General features: G+C 44.3%; 1 protein-coding gene across 6 annotated transcripts in view; it reads left to right on the top strand.

The window, feature by feature from the left end:
- DNAJB6 (DnaJ heat shock protein family (Hsp40) member B6) overlaps nucleotides 1-17,036 on the top strand; it is a 73,500-nt gene that overhangs the window by 36,234 nt on the left and 20,230 nt on the right. For all 6 annotated transcript variants that reach the window (XM_072776810.1, XM_072776806.1, XM_072776808.1 and 3 more), the window contains 4 exons: nucleotides 668-778; nucleotides 11,594-11,725; nucleotides 13,838-13,979; nucleotides 14,547-14,617. In XM_072776810.1, coding sequence (XP_072632911.1) covers nucleotides 668-778; nucleotides 11,594-11,725; nucleotides 13,838-13,979; nucleotides 14,547-14,617 — 456 coding nt within the window. The remainder of the gene's footprint in view (nucleotides 1-667; nucleotides 779-11,593; nucleotides 11,726-13,837; nucleotides 13,980-14,546; nucleotides 14,618-17,036) is intronic.

Raw genomic sequence — 17,036 nt, 5'->3', positions numbered from 1 at the left:
TCCACAAGGGGTTGGACATTGCATTTTCCTTGCATCGGGTGTGTTCACCATGTGACAGGGTGTCACACCAACGGAAGGGGAGGACTGGCCGCGTGTAGCGGCCGCATGTGTGCTGACCTCCCTTCTGTAGCCCTGGATGCCGCTACAGCGCTGCTCCAACGCACTGAGTTTGTGCACCCACATCACTTACCTGACCCTGTGTCAAAATGTTCTCAGGGTGTAACAAACACACATACCCACAGACCTGCTGCCTGTGGTGGCGGCCTCACACAGGTGCATGTGTCAGGAGATGTCCCATGATGGCCCGCACCCTCAGCCCCACAGCGGGCCTTGGGAGGTCAGTGCTGCAGATTAAGCACAGACCCGGGTGATGAGTGCAAGTGAATGTTTCTATGTTTGGTGTGCATGATGCTTCCTGACAGAAGAGAAAACCACGTTATCCGTGTGCAGGTGGCAGTTGTAGAGATGGTGCGAAAGTGCTGGTGGCCATGCTGCTCTGACCTCCCCATCAGCCACTGGCAGTTTTTGTGTGGCAAAACAGATCCATGAATGGATGAGCCATTTTCTTTTACATTAAGGTCCCAATTTTATAGAATGTTCTGTAGATAAGTAACTGCATACTAAACACCAGAATTCATAAACTAAAAGTTGTGTTTGTATCATGTAGGTGGACTTCATTTTGACACTCCATTTGAGTTTGGCTTCACATTCCGTAACCCAGATGATGTCTTCAGGGAATTTTTTGGTGGAAGGGACCCGTTTTCCTTTGACTTCTTTGGTAAGTTCATTGTTCCTTTGGCGTGTCCATGACTCTGATGAGATGGATAGCCTTTTCTGTTCCATCATCATGGCACCGTATTTGCCTTTGTTTAAGCAGTGTGGGTTTCTAACATCCTGTTCCTCCTCTCTGGAAGATGATTCTCAATACCATGCGCATTGCAATAATAAAGGTTTGAACATACTCATTTTCTTCACTATGTATGGCCCTAATTAACTGCCGTTTTTCCCCTCAGACAATGGTAAGGATGCAGATGCTGGGGCCTTGGAAGTGCCGTTGGCTGTTGAGCATGGAATTGTGTGTGAATTTGCCCCGAGTTGCTCTGGGGAGTCACTGGGTATTGTAGCAGATCTTGTTCAGAGGACACTGGCTCTTTCCTCCCACTGTGGTATGTTGTGACTGTTGAGTTCACAGTTTGTGTGAAAAGACGTCTTTAGAACAAGGCAGCATAGATACTCTTTGCCAAGAGTAGTTTTTGCGAAAGGAGATCGTGGTGTTCCAGCTGATGATTCGTTGCAGAATGGATTTTCCCATCAACTGCACATCTTGGCACTGATGCCGGATGCCAGGTTTTCATCTGCGGCGTAGGCATGATGTGGAGCGGGTGTGTGCTGCCTGTTGAGAGAGCTCTCTGTCCGTCTCCAGAGCTGTCTGGGGTGCTGGGAAACACGGGAGGCCAGGGCTCACTGTGTCCGGCGCAGCCATTTCTGTCTTGGTTCCCTGTGGGGGACCCAACCTGTGTTTTTGTCTGTTGTGGTCTGGAGCCTGGTCAGAGAGCCTGAGCACCACCTGCGCCCCTCCAGGAGGGAAATGAGAAGAGAGGTTCTGTCTACACATAATGGGGGAGAAACCGGTGGACCCTTGCCCATCCTAAACATGAAGGAGAGTAATTCACTGCCACGTCTGGTAGGTATGGGGCCCTTTCAGTGGTGTGGCCCTTGAGTTTATTTCAGGTGGGGGTTCATAGAGATTTTCCTTATCTTTTACCGCGGTATGGCCTGACTTGAAGAGTAGCTGATGGAGGGAGATGGGTAGTAATATAACACATATCAGCATAGATGAGCTTTTTCATCCACAGACGTTGTAATGAGGCTAAAGTAGGGGTGGAAAGGAGATTAGTCTTTTGAAGACTTCTGCTTTCATACTGCTACCATAGACATGAGAGAGGATGGATCGGGAAGGCTCCCCTTTAACTTATGAAATGTATGATATTTCTTAGGTATATCCTTGACTTGGCTTTCGTGTATGTAGGAAATCTTACTGTAAGGAAAATACAAAGAATTTAATGTTTCCTGTGTTAAAATTATTTCTGTGGGGCAGCCCGGGTGGCTCGGCGGTTTAGTCACGGAGCCTGCTTCTCCCTCTGCCTGTGTGTCTGCCTGCCACCACCGCCCCCCCCCCCCCCCAATCTAATGAATAAAAATCTTTAAAAAAAATATTATTTCTGTGTCTTATCTCAATCTTTAGCCAACTTCACATGTGGTATTTTCGGGGAGGCAGGGCAGTGTGGGGTGAAGTCCTGTTTGGATAGGGTGAATCTCCTGGTGGTCAAGTGAGGATCTTCTGCCCCTGAGGGTTTTGGTTCTCCTGCAGTGTGGGGTGGGGGTGGCAAAGTAGGCTGACCTTGGAGCTTGAGGCCAGGCATGCTTTATATTCTCATGACTTGTTTTGAGGAAGAGCCCTTTAGTGATTGAATTGTAACCAGATTTTGTTTTCCTTGGGAAAATGGTCTGACAGGCCAAGCTTTCTCAGTAAAAATGACTTTCATTGAGCACTTCTCTCTAGAGTGAAGATTGTTATTAGGTGTAAAGGAGGAAGTAATTGTGGAATTGTGGTTTTTTTTAACCCACTATTAGCTATTTAAATCTCCTGACTTTCACATCTAAATTGAGATGTGTGTGTGTGTGTGTATATCTATATATAGATACACATATAAAGTGTGCCCCTCACCATCACTATATCTATATATAGATATACACACGCACACATGTATATACACACACGTATAAATCTTTATGTACATGTGAACTTCGTGGAGATTGAACACAAGGAACATTTTGGTGGAAATTTCTTGTTTTGGACTCAGTCCTGTTTAAGAGGTAACTAGTCTTACTGTAGTTCTAGCCTCTGGGACCTCTGGTTTAGATACTGAGATGCTCTGGTTTAGATTCTGAAATTTTAACAGTAGGCATTTTCTGTATATTGCCCATGATTAGTGTGGCAGTGATACTTCTTCAATCCGTTCTTGTAGGTGTTCTAGGGGACTTCCATTTTCAGGCTCTAAGGATTTCCACACAGGAAAAGAAGCTTCTCCACGGCTACTACATGTATGAAGTCACGGTACAGCCTGCGGGGGGTATGTGTAGTCTGGGTCTCCATGTAGGGCTGGGGGCTTCGGCTTTGGCAGTAGTTTACTTGGCGTGAACCAGCATCTACATGCTACTTACTCAGCTCTGTTGTGATGTCCATTTGTAGTAGTAGCACATTGTTTTTAGTCTTAATTTTTCACACTTGTCCCCCCTCCTCTCCTTGTTGCCTTCCAAGAAAAGTAGGTCAAAAGCTAAGCCCTTTGCCGAGTATCAGAACATAAAATTCCATGTCTGACTTCAGACTCCCTAAATGAAAGGAAACAAAACTTGAGAGAGCTGGTGAGCGAGCACGTGGGAAGGATTGAGGTGTGGAGGGTGTTGGATGGAGTATAAGCAGTTCTGTGCTGAAGGACCAGCCGCTGAGAATTGTCACATGCTGGGGGTGCGCTTGGGCCTGGGGCCTCCTGACTCCGAAGCCCTGGCAACCACAACTGCCCCCCACCTCCCCAACCAGAGAGGCAGTGACGGGGCTTCCAGAACCTGCACACAGTGCTGACCCTGAGATCCAGGGAGCAAGCCGTACCTTTGTGGGCAGCCGATTCTAATCCTTTCCCAAATCCTGAGCATGCCAGAGCTAGCTCTCGTCCAAATGTGAATTGGAAGGGATTGCATTAATCTGAGTTAGGGTGATCTGCTCATCATTTACTTCTTTCAGGGCACTGTTACTCAACATTCTCAGATGGATGAGTAACTAGTATTAGTATCTCATAGTTGTTAGAGCCCCAGAAGGAATACTGTTGGGAAGAATCGTCTGGGTATAACTTCACATTTTTATTTACTCTTATTCTCATGGTGGATAGTGAGGGGCACACTTTAAAACCTAAAACCATGTCCAGAGAGCCCATTCAGGTTAGCCTGTTTTCCCTTCATAACGGCATCAGTCTCGTAAGCCTGGTCTGTGAAAAAATCCTTGGCCACGGAGAAAGGATCGTGCAGGTCACCTCAGGGAAAGCGGGCTTTTGGAGGGAAGTGGAATTTTATTGAGGAGGGAAATAGCTAAGTTTTGAGAACCAGCTCTGACTTTAACGTAGTGAGCCCGTCATTTTGCTCTCCCAGGGTTCGAGGAGGTGGCGAGTGAGGACTTGGACCCCGGGTTTGAGGACTCGGCCGAAGACTCCCAGAGCGAAGAGAACAGCGAGGTTTTGGATGTGATCTCTGTCGAGGAGCTTGATATCTATAGTGAAGATGAGCCGAGTGAAGGCTGTAGCCGGGGCCAGGGCGAGCTGCTGAGTGAGGAGCTGGAATTTGTGTCCAGTGAGGATGAGGCAAGCCCAGGGTATGAGGAAGAGCTGAGCGAGGAGTGCGAGGAGCTGCTGAGTGAGGACAGCGGGCCAGAGCTGGAGGGGCTGCCTGCGCAGCAGTGAGGCAGGGTGGCCGGCGGGAAGTGCGTATGGAATAAAATGTTTGTGCCCACTGACTAGTGTCTGAGATGGTCCTTGTTCAGGCACCAGGGCTGGCCTGGAGGGAGTGGAGGCAGCGGCGGGGTGGGGTGGGGTGGGGTAGGGTAGCTCTAGGAGGAATGACGCTCACCAAGATCCAGGAGCCAGTGCTTTCAGGCCCGGATGGTGTCCTGGGGTGGTTGCAGCAGTCCCACAGGCCGGGGACTGACAACAGGAGCCCATGCCTCCTGGTCCTGGAGACGTGGGGGTGGCCAGGACCAGGTCCCAGGGTGGAGCTTGTCTGTTCCACCAGGCTCTCTGTCTGGTGTCTGATGGCCTCAGATGGTCCTTGCGTGTGGGCATTTCCTCCCTGTGTCTTCACACTGTGCCCCCTTGTGTGTGTGTCCCTGTCCATACCGCCCCCCCCCCCCCTTGGAGACCCTCGTGATGCTGGATTTGGACCGCCCCCCCTCCTGAGCTCATCTTTACCCCGTCATCCACCAAGACCCTGTTTTCCTTCCAAAGAAGGTCACGGTCAGGGGGCCTGGGGCTCAGGGGACCTACATCATTTTGAGGGGCCACAATCCATCCTATAATGTAGTTTCTCCATAAAGAGTTGTCTGCTTTAGAAGCAGCACATTTTGGAAGGAGAAAGAAGGGGGAAGTGTTTGAAGTAAGATGTGCTAAGAGAATGTCAAAGTCAGAGGTGGGAGAGGTGCAGGTGCCCCCTCTAGTTACTCAGGGGCAGACTCCACCCTTGGGCATCCCTGCACACACATAACTTGACTGAAGGCAAGGAATTAGACTTAAAAATCCACATAAATACATCGTGTTAGACTGGTTTCCCGCTATAGTTGGTGTCATGACCACAGAGCCCATGGTCCTGAGGAGTGATGGGGGTCAGGGAGTATTGCTACCCCTCTGGCTTCTCCACTTGTTTCTCTTTGGAGGAGGCCTAGTGCTCTGGTCAGATTATGGTAACAGTGTATGGTTCTGTACTTATTTGAGAACTTTTGCTCTTAGTATATGGAACTGGCATTTGGAAATAGTTCATTTTCACTTAAAATTATGCTGGCAAGTGAGGGTGGATGCTCTGCTCATGATCCTTGGCTTTTCACTTGTTTACTGTGTCCTTTGTAGGGACTTGGAGTCCTTTATTCCTGTGACTGCCTTCATTCAGTCCCTTAGCCCTACCCCCTGGCAGGGAGCAGGAATGGCTGGCTTCTGGAGAAGGGGGCTCTGGGCCGTGAGAACAGCAGGGCTGGCCATCCCACCACAGGTGTGGACCCTGTAAGGAGATCTGCATGCCGTGTTTGAGTCACACTCCCCGGGAGGCCCCCTGTGTTCAGCTTCCTTTTCCAAGGGAAGCTAGTGTCCTGACTCTGTTGATCCTTAGCTTTAATGTAGTTTGTTGGTCTGGCCTGGGTCGTAGAGCTGCGTCTGAGTTGGAGTCCAAAGGCCATGAGGCGGGAAAAACCAGTTGAAAACCCATCAGTCTGTAGAATTCTCTTTCTTACTTTGTTCCCTTCAGCCTTTGAACAGATTGGACGAGGCCCACCCTTGCAGGGGAGGCCAGTATGTGCTGCTTACTCTACTGATCTGTTAACCTCATCAGAAACACACTCACAGACACTCAGTGTAATAACTAACCAAAGACCTGAGCATCCTGGGCCGCTTCAGGTTGCCATGTGAAATTAATGTCATCACCTGTGAAATTAGCCCCCCCCCCCCAAACTTGATACCTGTGCTCAATGCCTTAAGTTACGACACTTAAACTCCAGATAAAGACAATAGCACAGGCTGACTTTTTTGCCCAACATGATAGCTATCCTGTCTGTGCCCCAAAATACACTTTTTCCTCTGATAGGGAGGTGAGATCCTGAAATATTATAATAGGTGTGTGTCTTAGGTTACATGGTAGGGGATAGGAGAGGCGAGAAAACAAAGATGTTTGCTTAACATATTAAAACATGTGCACAAACCTCCATAACAAAATAAAAAGGGGACACTCCTGGCGGTCTACTAAGGAGTCGCATGTGGTTGAAACGGATGTTTGTAAGTATAGGTCTGAATTGCGCAGGTCCACTTTCGTAGGTTTTTTTCAATAGATTACAGTATTGTAAATCTATTTTACGATTTTCTTAACATTTGGTTTTCTCTAGCTTACATTATTGAAAGAATACGGGGTGTAACACAACATACAGAATCTGAATCCCCTGTGTTCTAGGCTAGTGTTCTAGTCTTCCTGTCAGTGGTAGGCTATTAGCAGATAAGCGTTTGGAGAGTCAGGGGCGCCTGGGTGGCTCAGTAGTTGCATTTGCTTTTGGCTCGGTGTGATCCCGGGGTCCTGAGTTCGAGACCTGCATTGGGTTCTCTGCAGGGAGCCTGCTTCTCCCTTTCCCTTTCTGTGTGGCTCATGAATAAATAAATACATATTTTTAAAGATTTTGTTTATTTATTCGTAGAGACACACAGGGGCAGAGACACAGAGGGAGAAGCAGGCTCCATGCAGGAAGCCTGATGTGGGACTCAATTCTGGGTCTCCAGGATCACACCCCAGGCTGCAGGCAGCGCTAAACCGCTATGCCACCGGGGCTGCCCATAAATAAATAAAATCTTAAAAAAAAAAAAAAAGTTAAACTCAGATTTTTGACTGTGTGAGGGAATCAGCGCCCCTAACCTCTCATCGTTCAGGGGTCTGTTCCTCCTCTGCATGCTCCACATTTCCTTGGCCTTGAGCAGACACCTCAGCAGGCTGTGGTTTATATGCCCATTGGGCTGAAAGGGAAATCATACTTGATAGTGTATATGGTTATGTTACATTGTCTTAACTACAATTTATTTCTAAAATCTAATAAAATACTTAGGCCTTTTATTTTTTTATTTATTTTTTTATTTTTATTTTTTACTTAGGCCTTTTAATCTCAAAAATAACATACTCAAGAATTTGGGAAATGTAAGGAGGGATAATCAACATTTGTCTCGCTACCAATAAAAAATCCACTTTAACATTTTTTGTGTATTATAATTGTAGTGTGTTACATAAATATTCTCTTCTGCCTTTTTCTTTTCTTTTTTTTTTTTTAAACACAGGCAGTATTCCAATTTTATTTATTATAGTCACACACAGAGAGGCAGAGACAGAGGCAGAGGGAGAAACAGGCTCCATGCACCGGGAGCCAGACGTGGGACTCGATCCCGGGTCTCCAGGATCGCGCCTTGAGCCAAAGGCAGGCGCCAAACCTCTGCGCCACCCAGGGATACCCTCTTCTGCCTTTTTCTAAAGCCCAAACTTTAATGACCATTTAAAAATGTGCATATAAATGTGCATTTAAAATGCTCTATTTTACCACCTCCTCTTTTGGAAAATTTGGTTATTTTCAAATTTTAGTACATAATTAATGCTTTGAATTCTCTTAGTGCAGTGCTGTATTTCCATGTTTGAGATGAGTGATGTTCTCTGAAATAGAATTGCTGGGTTGAAGAGTTTTTAAAAATTGATTGTATTTAATTTGGGGTTGAAGATTTTGAAAGGTCATGGTACATACTCCTTAACTGCTTTTTGAAAGAGAACAAGAAAAAAAAAATGAAAGAGAACAAGATAATCTCTTAAAGATTTGACTGATTTCACAGTGGCAACTTGTAACAACATCTGCACGATATTAAAAATATGTTTCTTCAGGTCACCGTGACTGTTGTAACTGAGGCTTTGCATTTCCAGGGTTAAACTTGTATAACTTGAATATTTGAAAGATGGTAAAGTTTACAGACTAAAATGACTACCTGAATCGTAGGAAAGCATTATGCTGTATTAATAGAAACAATAAAATAAGATAAAAGATACATTTTTATTTTTATTTTTAAAAGATTTTATTTATTCATGAGAGACACAGAAAGAGAGAGAGGGGCAGAGACATAGGCAGAGGGAGAAGCAGGCTCCATGCAGGGAGCCCGATGTGGGACTCGATCCAGGGACTGCAGGATCATGCCCTAAGCCAAAGGCAGATGCTCAACCGCGGAGCCACCCAGGCATCCCAAGATAAAATTAAAAAAAAAAAAAAAAAAAGAAAATACAAACTGAAAAGTGACCGGCCTTACCCCTCCTTCTAAACCAGCTTTTTGAAGTAGCTTCAGAAGAACGGGCTCGGGGATCCCTGGGTGGCGCAGCTGTTTGGCGCCTGGCTTTGGCCCTGGGCACGATCCTGGAGACCTGGGATCATATCCCGCGTCAGGCTCCTGGTGCATGGAGCCTGCTTCTCCCTCTCCCTCTGCCTGTGTCTCTGCCTCTCTCTCTCTGTGTGTGACTATCATAAATAAATAAAAATAAAAAAAAAAAAAACGGGCTCATGTATTGGTGGTAGGCCTTCATTTAGCAGAGTGTGTTTGGGCCCATGTGTTTGGTGGTGGTTCCACGTGGCCCCTGAACAGTGAACAGTGCTGAGGGTTTGATTGCTGATATTATGACTGAGTATGTTAGGAGGACAAACATGGTAGGATTTATTGTGAATGAAGTCTTGGGGTGCAGAGCAGCGTAGTTTTGGGGATTCCTGTGTGGGTCCTGGAAATCTGAAACAGGCTACATACATCGTTTGTGGTGGTGGTGGTGGTGGTGGTGGTCGTCGTCGTGGTGGTGGTGGTGGTGGTCGTCGTCTCCTCCTCCTCCCTCCTCTCTCCTCCCTCCTCCCTCCTCCCCCTCCCTCCTCCCCCCTCCCCCTCCCTCCTCCCCCCTCCTCTCCTCCTCCCTCCTCCTCCTTCCTCCTCCTCCTTCCTCCTCCTTCCTCCTCCTCCTTCCTCCTCCTCCTTCCTCCTCCTCCTCCTCCGTCGTCAGAAATTACACAATGAGCTTAAATTGCATTTGCCATGTTTCTGTTTCTCCATGTGAGTGGTGGATATCAGGGTAACTGACAAAATGTGGCATTGCGGGTGTGTAAGCTGTGGTATTAAGGAAAAGAGTGCTTTCTAAACAGACTGCTTGGGTTTTTTTGAATAAGGTCTCCAGAGAAATTCACAGTATTACTGCTTTAGTAAAGTTCGGTGATGAACTTCTATTCATACTTCTGTTACGGGGAACTGTAAGTGTGGCCCCATTTACAAAGTAGGTTATAAATGGTTTTCATAAAATTATTTTGTGAAGGGCAGCATTTAGTGTGCAAGATGGGAATGAAGTTGCCACCCCAGGGGTCTGGGGGTTGACTTGGCAGCAGTTACCTGTACAAGTTAGCCTAATCTTGTACCCTCTGTGACTCCCGCTGTCTCTTCGGGGGCCGATGGGGCCATGTCTCTCTACTGGGATTGCACATAGGCCATCCTCCTGCCCCTGACATCTCCTTTCTAGAGCTTTCAGGAGGGCAGCAGTAAGCAGTTTCTCTAAATGCGTCTTCAGGCCCATCTCCCTAGATGTGTAGTGTTAAATAAAGTAGACCAGCCGACATCTGCCGAGAACAAGGCTTTGTACTCACACTCTTTCCTTGGCCTTATCCTGACCTGCTGGAAGCTGCCTTGCCCAGCCATCTGTTCTTACCCTGGCTCTCCTGTGCATCTTTGCGGATTGAGGCAGTGTTCCCTGAGGGGCCACATCTCTGGTCTCTGTGTTTGTGCCCTCTTGCATCGTGAACCTCCATATCTGCGTGGGGCCAGTCCTCATTACCTGGTGCCTGGTCATGTGGACTCTTGTTTTCCTTCATTTTTCCACCCCACTGTATGAGCTTTCATGCTTCGGTCACTCTTGCCGGATGGTTCAGAACACACCACCCTGATTCTGTAGTTTCTGTGCTGCCTGGGGTGTGTTTCTGTTTGGCATGCATTTTTTTCTTACCCTCCACTGGGGTTCCTTGTTTTGTTTCATGCAGAGCTACTCTATTTCTCTGAAAATCCACCAATGAATTCACAGAGCTGCAGTGCATTTTTTAAAAGTTTGTATAATTTCTTTGTTTTTTAGCTCACTAACTGATAACCAGAAAAATATCAGGGCTAATCTTATTTTTATTTTCAGGAGCATTTTGGTATCTCTAATAGGAACACGCTGCCTAGCTGTAAACCTTCTGTTTTATTTTTATTTTTAAAAAAATTTTTAAAAAGTTTTATTTATTTATTCATGAAAGAGAGAGGCAGAGACCTAGGCAGAGGGAGAAGTAGGCTCCATGCAGGAAGCTTGATGTGGGACTCATCCGGGTCTCCAGGATCATGCCCTGGGCTGAAGGCAGGCACTCAACTGCTTAGCCACCCAGGCGTCCCAGTCTTCTGTTTAAATAGAGCACATTGTTGTTAATGTCTGCCAATTAACATTTATTCAGATTTGACTTTAATTCTTTTTTTAATATTCATTCATTCATTCATTTATCTATTTATCTATTTATTTATCCATTTATTTATTTATCTTATTTATTTATCTATTTATCTATTTATGAATCTATCTATGAGAGGCGGTCTCCATGCCCGGAGCCCGACGCGGGCCTCGATCCCAGGACTCCAGGATCGCGCCCTGAGCCAAAGGCAGGCGCTAAACCGCCGAGCCACCCCAGGGATCCCCTTGACTTTAATTCTTTCTAAAATGTTCTTTTGTCGTCTGTCTTACAAGAAAGTAAATGGAATTCTTAAACCCTTTGACTCAGCTGTCAAATTTTGCCTCACTTGCTATAACCTCCATGTGTTATGTAAACAAATGTTAGAATAATCCATTTTTGTTTTTATTTCTGAATTATGTTGAGTAAGGCAGCCCAGGTTCCATGAAACCAACAGTATGGTATATATGTGCTAACTTGAATTTAAATAAAATCTTGAAAGAAAAAAACCCCACAGCTCTCTGAGTTTGATGTGCACTTTAGTGATCTGATTTTTATATTTGTATATAGAGTGATTATATCAATAGTCTGGTTATTTACTCCTTTAATATATTCTAGCTGTAGTTGAATTAAATGAGTAAAGCTGCTGATTATCTGAACTTTGGTTTCTCTTTAGCTACGCTTCTGATGGAATAATGTGTTATAAGGCATTAACCCATTTCTCCTTACTGCAGTGCTCCTATGAAAAAAATATAAAGATTTTACAAACTATGTCTTTGTTTTTAGAAGACCCATTTGAGGACTTCTTTGGGAGCCGAAGAGGCCCCCGTGGGAGCAGGAACCGAGGCACGGGGTCGTTCTTCTCCGCCTTCAGTGGATTTCCGTCTTTTGGAGGAGGGTTTTCTTCTTTTGATACAGGTATTAAATCCTTAGATTTGATGTCCAATATCTGAACAGACATTAATGCTGATACATTTTCAGAGCAGTTTGATGAGTCTATTCCTTTGTAGAATAGTCATGGTGTAGTTTTATGTGTATAGTCTGTGCTTTGTTAACCTACATTCCCCCCCCCCCCCCCAATGTTCCCAGGAATGTTTTACCTGAAAATCCACTTCTAAGGTCAACATTTAATGAAATTTCTGTTTAAAAGGAATTGATTTGGGGTAAATAACTGAAAAAACCCACTTGTACACAGTCTCTCTTAATTCCTTTTTTGTCTAACCTTGGCAACTATCAAAACAGTGGTATTCTAAGAGAGTCCAGGGTGATGTGATCAGAAGGTGGGTCTATAACACAGCCCTTCTGGCCACTCCCCCACCACCCAGTCTGTGGGTGTCTGTGGCCACATGGAGTCCACTGGTAGGGGGTTTACAATCTGTGTGTGTGTGTGTGTGTGTGTGTGTGTGTGTGTGTGTGTGAGAGAGAGAGAGAGAGAGAGAGAGAGAGAGAGATTGATTGAGATTGCCCTGCCCACACACAGTGGCCAGTGGTCTTTTTAAAAACAGCTCACCTGGGTACCTGACTGTCTTAGTAGAGCATGTGACTTGGGGTTGTGAGTGTGAGCCCTACGTTTGGTATAGAGATTACTTAAGAAAAATAAAGTCCTTAAAAAGAAAAGGCAGCTTATCAGAGCAACATACATGTGGCATGGTATAATTATATATTTTACCTGAAGATTAAGGATCTTTTCTTTGCATTTCGTATAGTTCCTCTCAAGAGGAGCTCTTGTTTTTTCTGATGCTCTGATTTTAATTTCAAGTGCTACATGGTAGGAATTGGCAGTGCTTGTTAAGGAAGGCTGCCCTGCAACACAAAGTTCACAGTTTTCTTCCCCTTCAAGTGCTGTGTTAGCACCATGGATGTAAATGGTTGGTTTGATTGGACTTGAGTAGGGAGGGCTACTGTAGGTGGCCTTTACAGCAGACCCTTTTGTTAGGGAACATCTGTGGTATGCTGAAGGTGGACTTGGCTCAGGCTTAAGGGGGAGTCCAAGAAAGCTGGTTTAAAATAACAACATAGTACATCATTTAAGAAATGTGTGGCTGATGGGTCATGAGGTATGTGTGGGTGCAGACCTTCCAGGAGCCTTGTTGAAGGGAGTATGGGGATTTTTTTTTAAAGATTTTATTTATTTATTTATTTATTTATTTATTTATTTATTTATTTATTTATTTATTTATTTATTTATTTATTTATTCATTCATTCATTCATTCATGAGAGACCCACAGAGAGAGACAGAGACACAGCAGAGGGAGAAGCAGGCTCCACTCGGAGCCTGACGTGGGACTCAATCCCGGGTCCCCAGGATCACACCCCAGGCTGCAGGTGGCGCTAAACTGCTGTGCCACTGGGGCTGCCCCGGGGATTTGTTCTTATGTGAATATTTTCAAAGTGGGACAAGTAGTAAGCTCTTGAAGTAAGTAAAACAGTCTCAGTATGTTGGTTAGCTTTAGTGTAACTTGTGGAAATCAGGGATTTTAGCATCGTAGTGTGATTGCCATAAATGAGAATGTTGTCCACAAATGAATTATGTAGATCTGTACCTTTTCAGTAATGGTTGGCAATATTCTTTCTAAAATTACTTGAGGTTTTTAATAATTCAGAGTTTGACCCCTTACATGGTCCCATTGCAAGGAGAAGGTAAGCAGGTTGGGTTGGCATTCTGTGCTGGCGAAGCTACTCTGTCCTGCAACATAACACATATTGCCATCCTACTCCTCTGTGGTGTGTAGTGCCGAGTTGGTTGCCTGTAACTAGGGTGAGATGCCAGTGGGCTCAGGACAGTGCTGGGTAAGGGAGACAGGAGAGGAAATAGAACCCAGGAATGCCTGGGGGGTGGGGGGTTATCCTGTTATCCAACATCCAGAGGAGCACCTGCCCTCCTCCCTCCTCCTCATGGTTCTGTGGCCGCTCTGCTTCGGCTCGGCTCTCCTTGGTTTGCTCTGTTGCCCTGTGGTTTTCCTGTTACTCATACTTGTGTTATATTAGTAATGGACATATTGGTCTCTAATCTTCCTGTCTTCCCACAGGATTTACTTCCTTCGCATCGCCAGGTCACGGGGGCCTCACTTCGTTCTCTTCCACGACATTTGGTGGTAGTGGGATGGGCAACTTCAAATCTATATCCACTTCTACTAAAATGGTTAATGGCAGAAAAATCACTACAAAGAGGTACAGTGGTTATCTAGATACACTTTTTTTTTTTTTTAGATACACTTTTTAAATAAGTAGGTAGAAGTTTCATGGTGCCATGTTTCCTTTGCCAACCCCTCCCGCCCCCGAGTACGAAGTACAGGTTGTATGTTAAATCTAGCACCGGTGGGATCTTTTACTTTCAGTGTCCGAATTAGAGCTTTCCCTTTTAAACTGCTTAATGTTACATATGAGAAGTAGTCTTTATTTAGAGCCACATTTAAAATACACAGTAACATAGTAATACGTAGTAATTTTGGTTTAGCACTGCTAGAATGATAAAAACCAGTAAACATTTACTGTTTTCATTATTGGTACATGTGCACGTATGTAGTGTTCAGTTGTGTAGTATCTGAGACAGAGCTTTTATCTGTTAGAATAAATGTATTTTAAGAAAGAAGTCTTATCAGGTTGCTTTTAGCTGTGTATTTTAACCCTCAAAATTTGTGATTTGATCTATGTCACTGGGAATTATGCTTTTTTAAAACAGTTTAAGTTTGTGTGTACTGACTTTAAAAACAGTTTGAAATGCAATTTATCTTTCAGAATTGTGGAGAATGGTGAAGAAAGAGTAGAAGTTGAAGAGAACGGCCAGTTAAAGTCCTTAACGATAAATGGTAAGGAGCAGCTGCTACGCTTGGATAACAAGTAACAACGCACGCGTGTAGCAGAAATGTTAGCTGTAACGGGCACCATTGAGGACTGACAGGAACGCTTTTTTTTGAAGATTTCAAACGAACTCAACTTTCAGTATAACTGTACCTAATCTAAAGTATTTATACACAGCTCATCGGAGCCCTATTTGTCATAGACTTTTGAGTTTATTGTTGGGACCACATAATAGGACCATTGTTTGGGGGGTTTTTTTGTTTTGTTTTGTTTTTGTTTTTGTTTTTGTTTTTTTTTTTTTGTCTTTAAAAATTGTTGTAAATCTCTGTATGCACTTTGCTTTTTTATTAAACATAATCCAAGGTGGCCGTGACTCTTTCGTACACTAACACCAGCACGGACCTGCTTTTCCATTGTGTTTGAAATGTGAGCCAAGTAGAGTCAGCCTGCTGTGAAATTAACATTGCCAGGATGAATCTTCCACAAAAATAATTTCAAATTTTTTCAGTATTTAGTAGTGAGAGATATTAATGCATTAATGGTAATACATTTCTCGTTTAATATAAATTGAGGATGTTTTTCTAGTTGTGCATGAACGCTGGCAACTTAGTAAGATTTGACAATTGTTTAAATATGTAATGTTAAGCTTAGGTTTAAAAAAAAGTAAAGCTGGTAAACTGGGTCTTTGTCATTTGCTTAAAAAAAAAATAAATGCGAATGTGTTTGGTGCATTCTTTTCTGAGTGGGGCCTGTAGCCTTCTTGTGTCTGTGTATGATTTTGTGCCTGGGCTTCCAGTGTCACTTCATTACTGTTACTTCTGTTCCTCGAGGTGTGGATGCCAATACAAAGTTATATGTATTTCTTTTCCTCAGTATATTTGGAGGGTTTATGAAGATTTTTCTATTTATGTTATATAATGATTAGCAATTTATTGAAGCTTCTCCTATGGTAACATTTTTATGGGGAAGGAAGAAATAGCTATATAACTTTTTCATTCCTTCCAAGTAGTTTCTAGTTTTCTAGGGTAAGTTTGATGCTGGCTCATTTAAAAATGTGATACATGTGGCAAAGTAATGGGGTGACATAGATGTGAACAAAAATAAAGGTCTTCTTTGTTTTTCAACGTGTAAAATCTGTCATAGCCAACCATTGACAACTAGAATTCCAGCTAGAGGAATGTTAAACTGGACTTGAGTTGCATTTGAACAACCGTACTTAGCTTTGTTTTGGGTAAGCAGTATGGTCCTGCCAGAAGGACAGGAGCAAGGGTGGTTCCTTCACGACAGACATATTTCTCTCAGCGGGCCCGATCGGAAGGCATATGGAAATTGCCCAAATACCATACAGTCTTTACAGAATCAAATGTATTTTTGTTGACAACAAATAATAATTTAGAAGATTCCTAGAAATTTATTCTAAAGAAAGCACTACAGAATTAAGTATAAGTTCTTGAAGACAGTTGTACTAAGGGAAGCCATGAAAGGTATAGCTGTCCTAGCTCTCCACCTCTAGATAAGAGAGACATGGAGGTATGTCACACAGAAAGGGCTCCTGTAAAATGGAAGTTTACAAACTGAAATTCTGATATTTGAAAGCTTATTTCTGTTTATGCTGTTAGAATAGATGGTCTCTCTGTCATTGAGAAACTGCAGTAAGTATTTGGAACTAAACAGATGTGGAATTTTATAGTTGTCATTAAAGGGTTGTGGGGTGGAGCAGGTTGATGGTCCCGTAGGGACACCAGGTGCTTGATGAGAAGTCTTGTCTAATCCTCCAGTAGAGCTTCCTGGGAGGCATTACACTGGGACTGTGGTTTGCCATTGTTAGCCTCTTGGGGGGCGGTGGGGTGGTACTGGAGACTGTTGGGTGCACCTCTTCCTTCACTATGAATGGTACAGACACGAGGTTCCTGGCTTCCAAAGGGGCTTTCTGCTGAAATTTCTTTGTGAGGAGCATCCCAGTCAAATGTTCATTGGCATTTGAGAACATCACCTTTGTTTTGTACTTGTGTTGTTGCTGGGAGTGTTCATTATAAATTTGTGGATAGGGTGAAGAACTTGGCTGTTGCTGAGGTATTTAAGGTAGTCACTGACCCCTGAGCCTGGAGCCACGAGGCATCTTCCCGGCATCAATCAGCAACATCACTCACATGAGGAATGATGCTCAAGAAGAGCTTGTGATGCACATTTTGCTGGTTTTGGTCACATGCTGGTCTCTGCATTTCTTTGTGTTTCTGGAGTCTTGGATGCCTCTGTAAACAGGAGGGCGAGTGCCTGCCTTGAAGGGCCTGCATCCAGTGTGCACAGTCTGTTTCACATGATCTATGTCCTGTTTTGTGTGTGCTTCATGTTTTGGGGGACAGGAATCCTTAGAGTCTTTGAAGATGGGACATCTTTGGTTTTAATTCTCCAAAGCAAAGTCTTGAG

Source organism: Canis lupus, chromosome 15, assembly GCF_048164855.1.
Source record: "Canis lupus baileyi chromosome 15, mCanLup2.hap1, whole genome shotgun sequence".
NCBI classification, from domain to species: Eukaryota; Metazoa; Chordata; class Mammalia; order Carnivora; family Canidae; genus Canis; species Canis lupus.
This window is presented reverse-complemented; position numbering and strand designations above follow the sequence as displayed.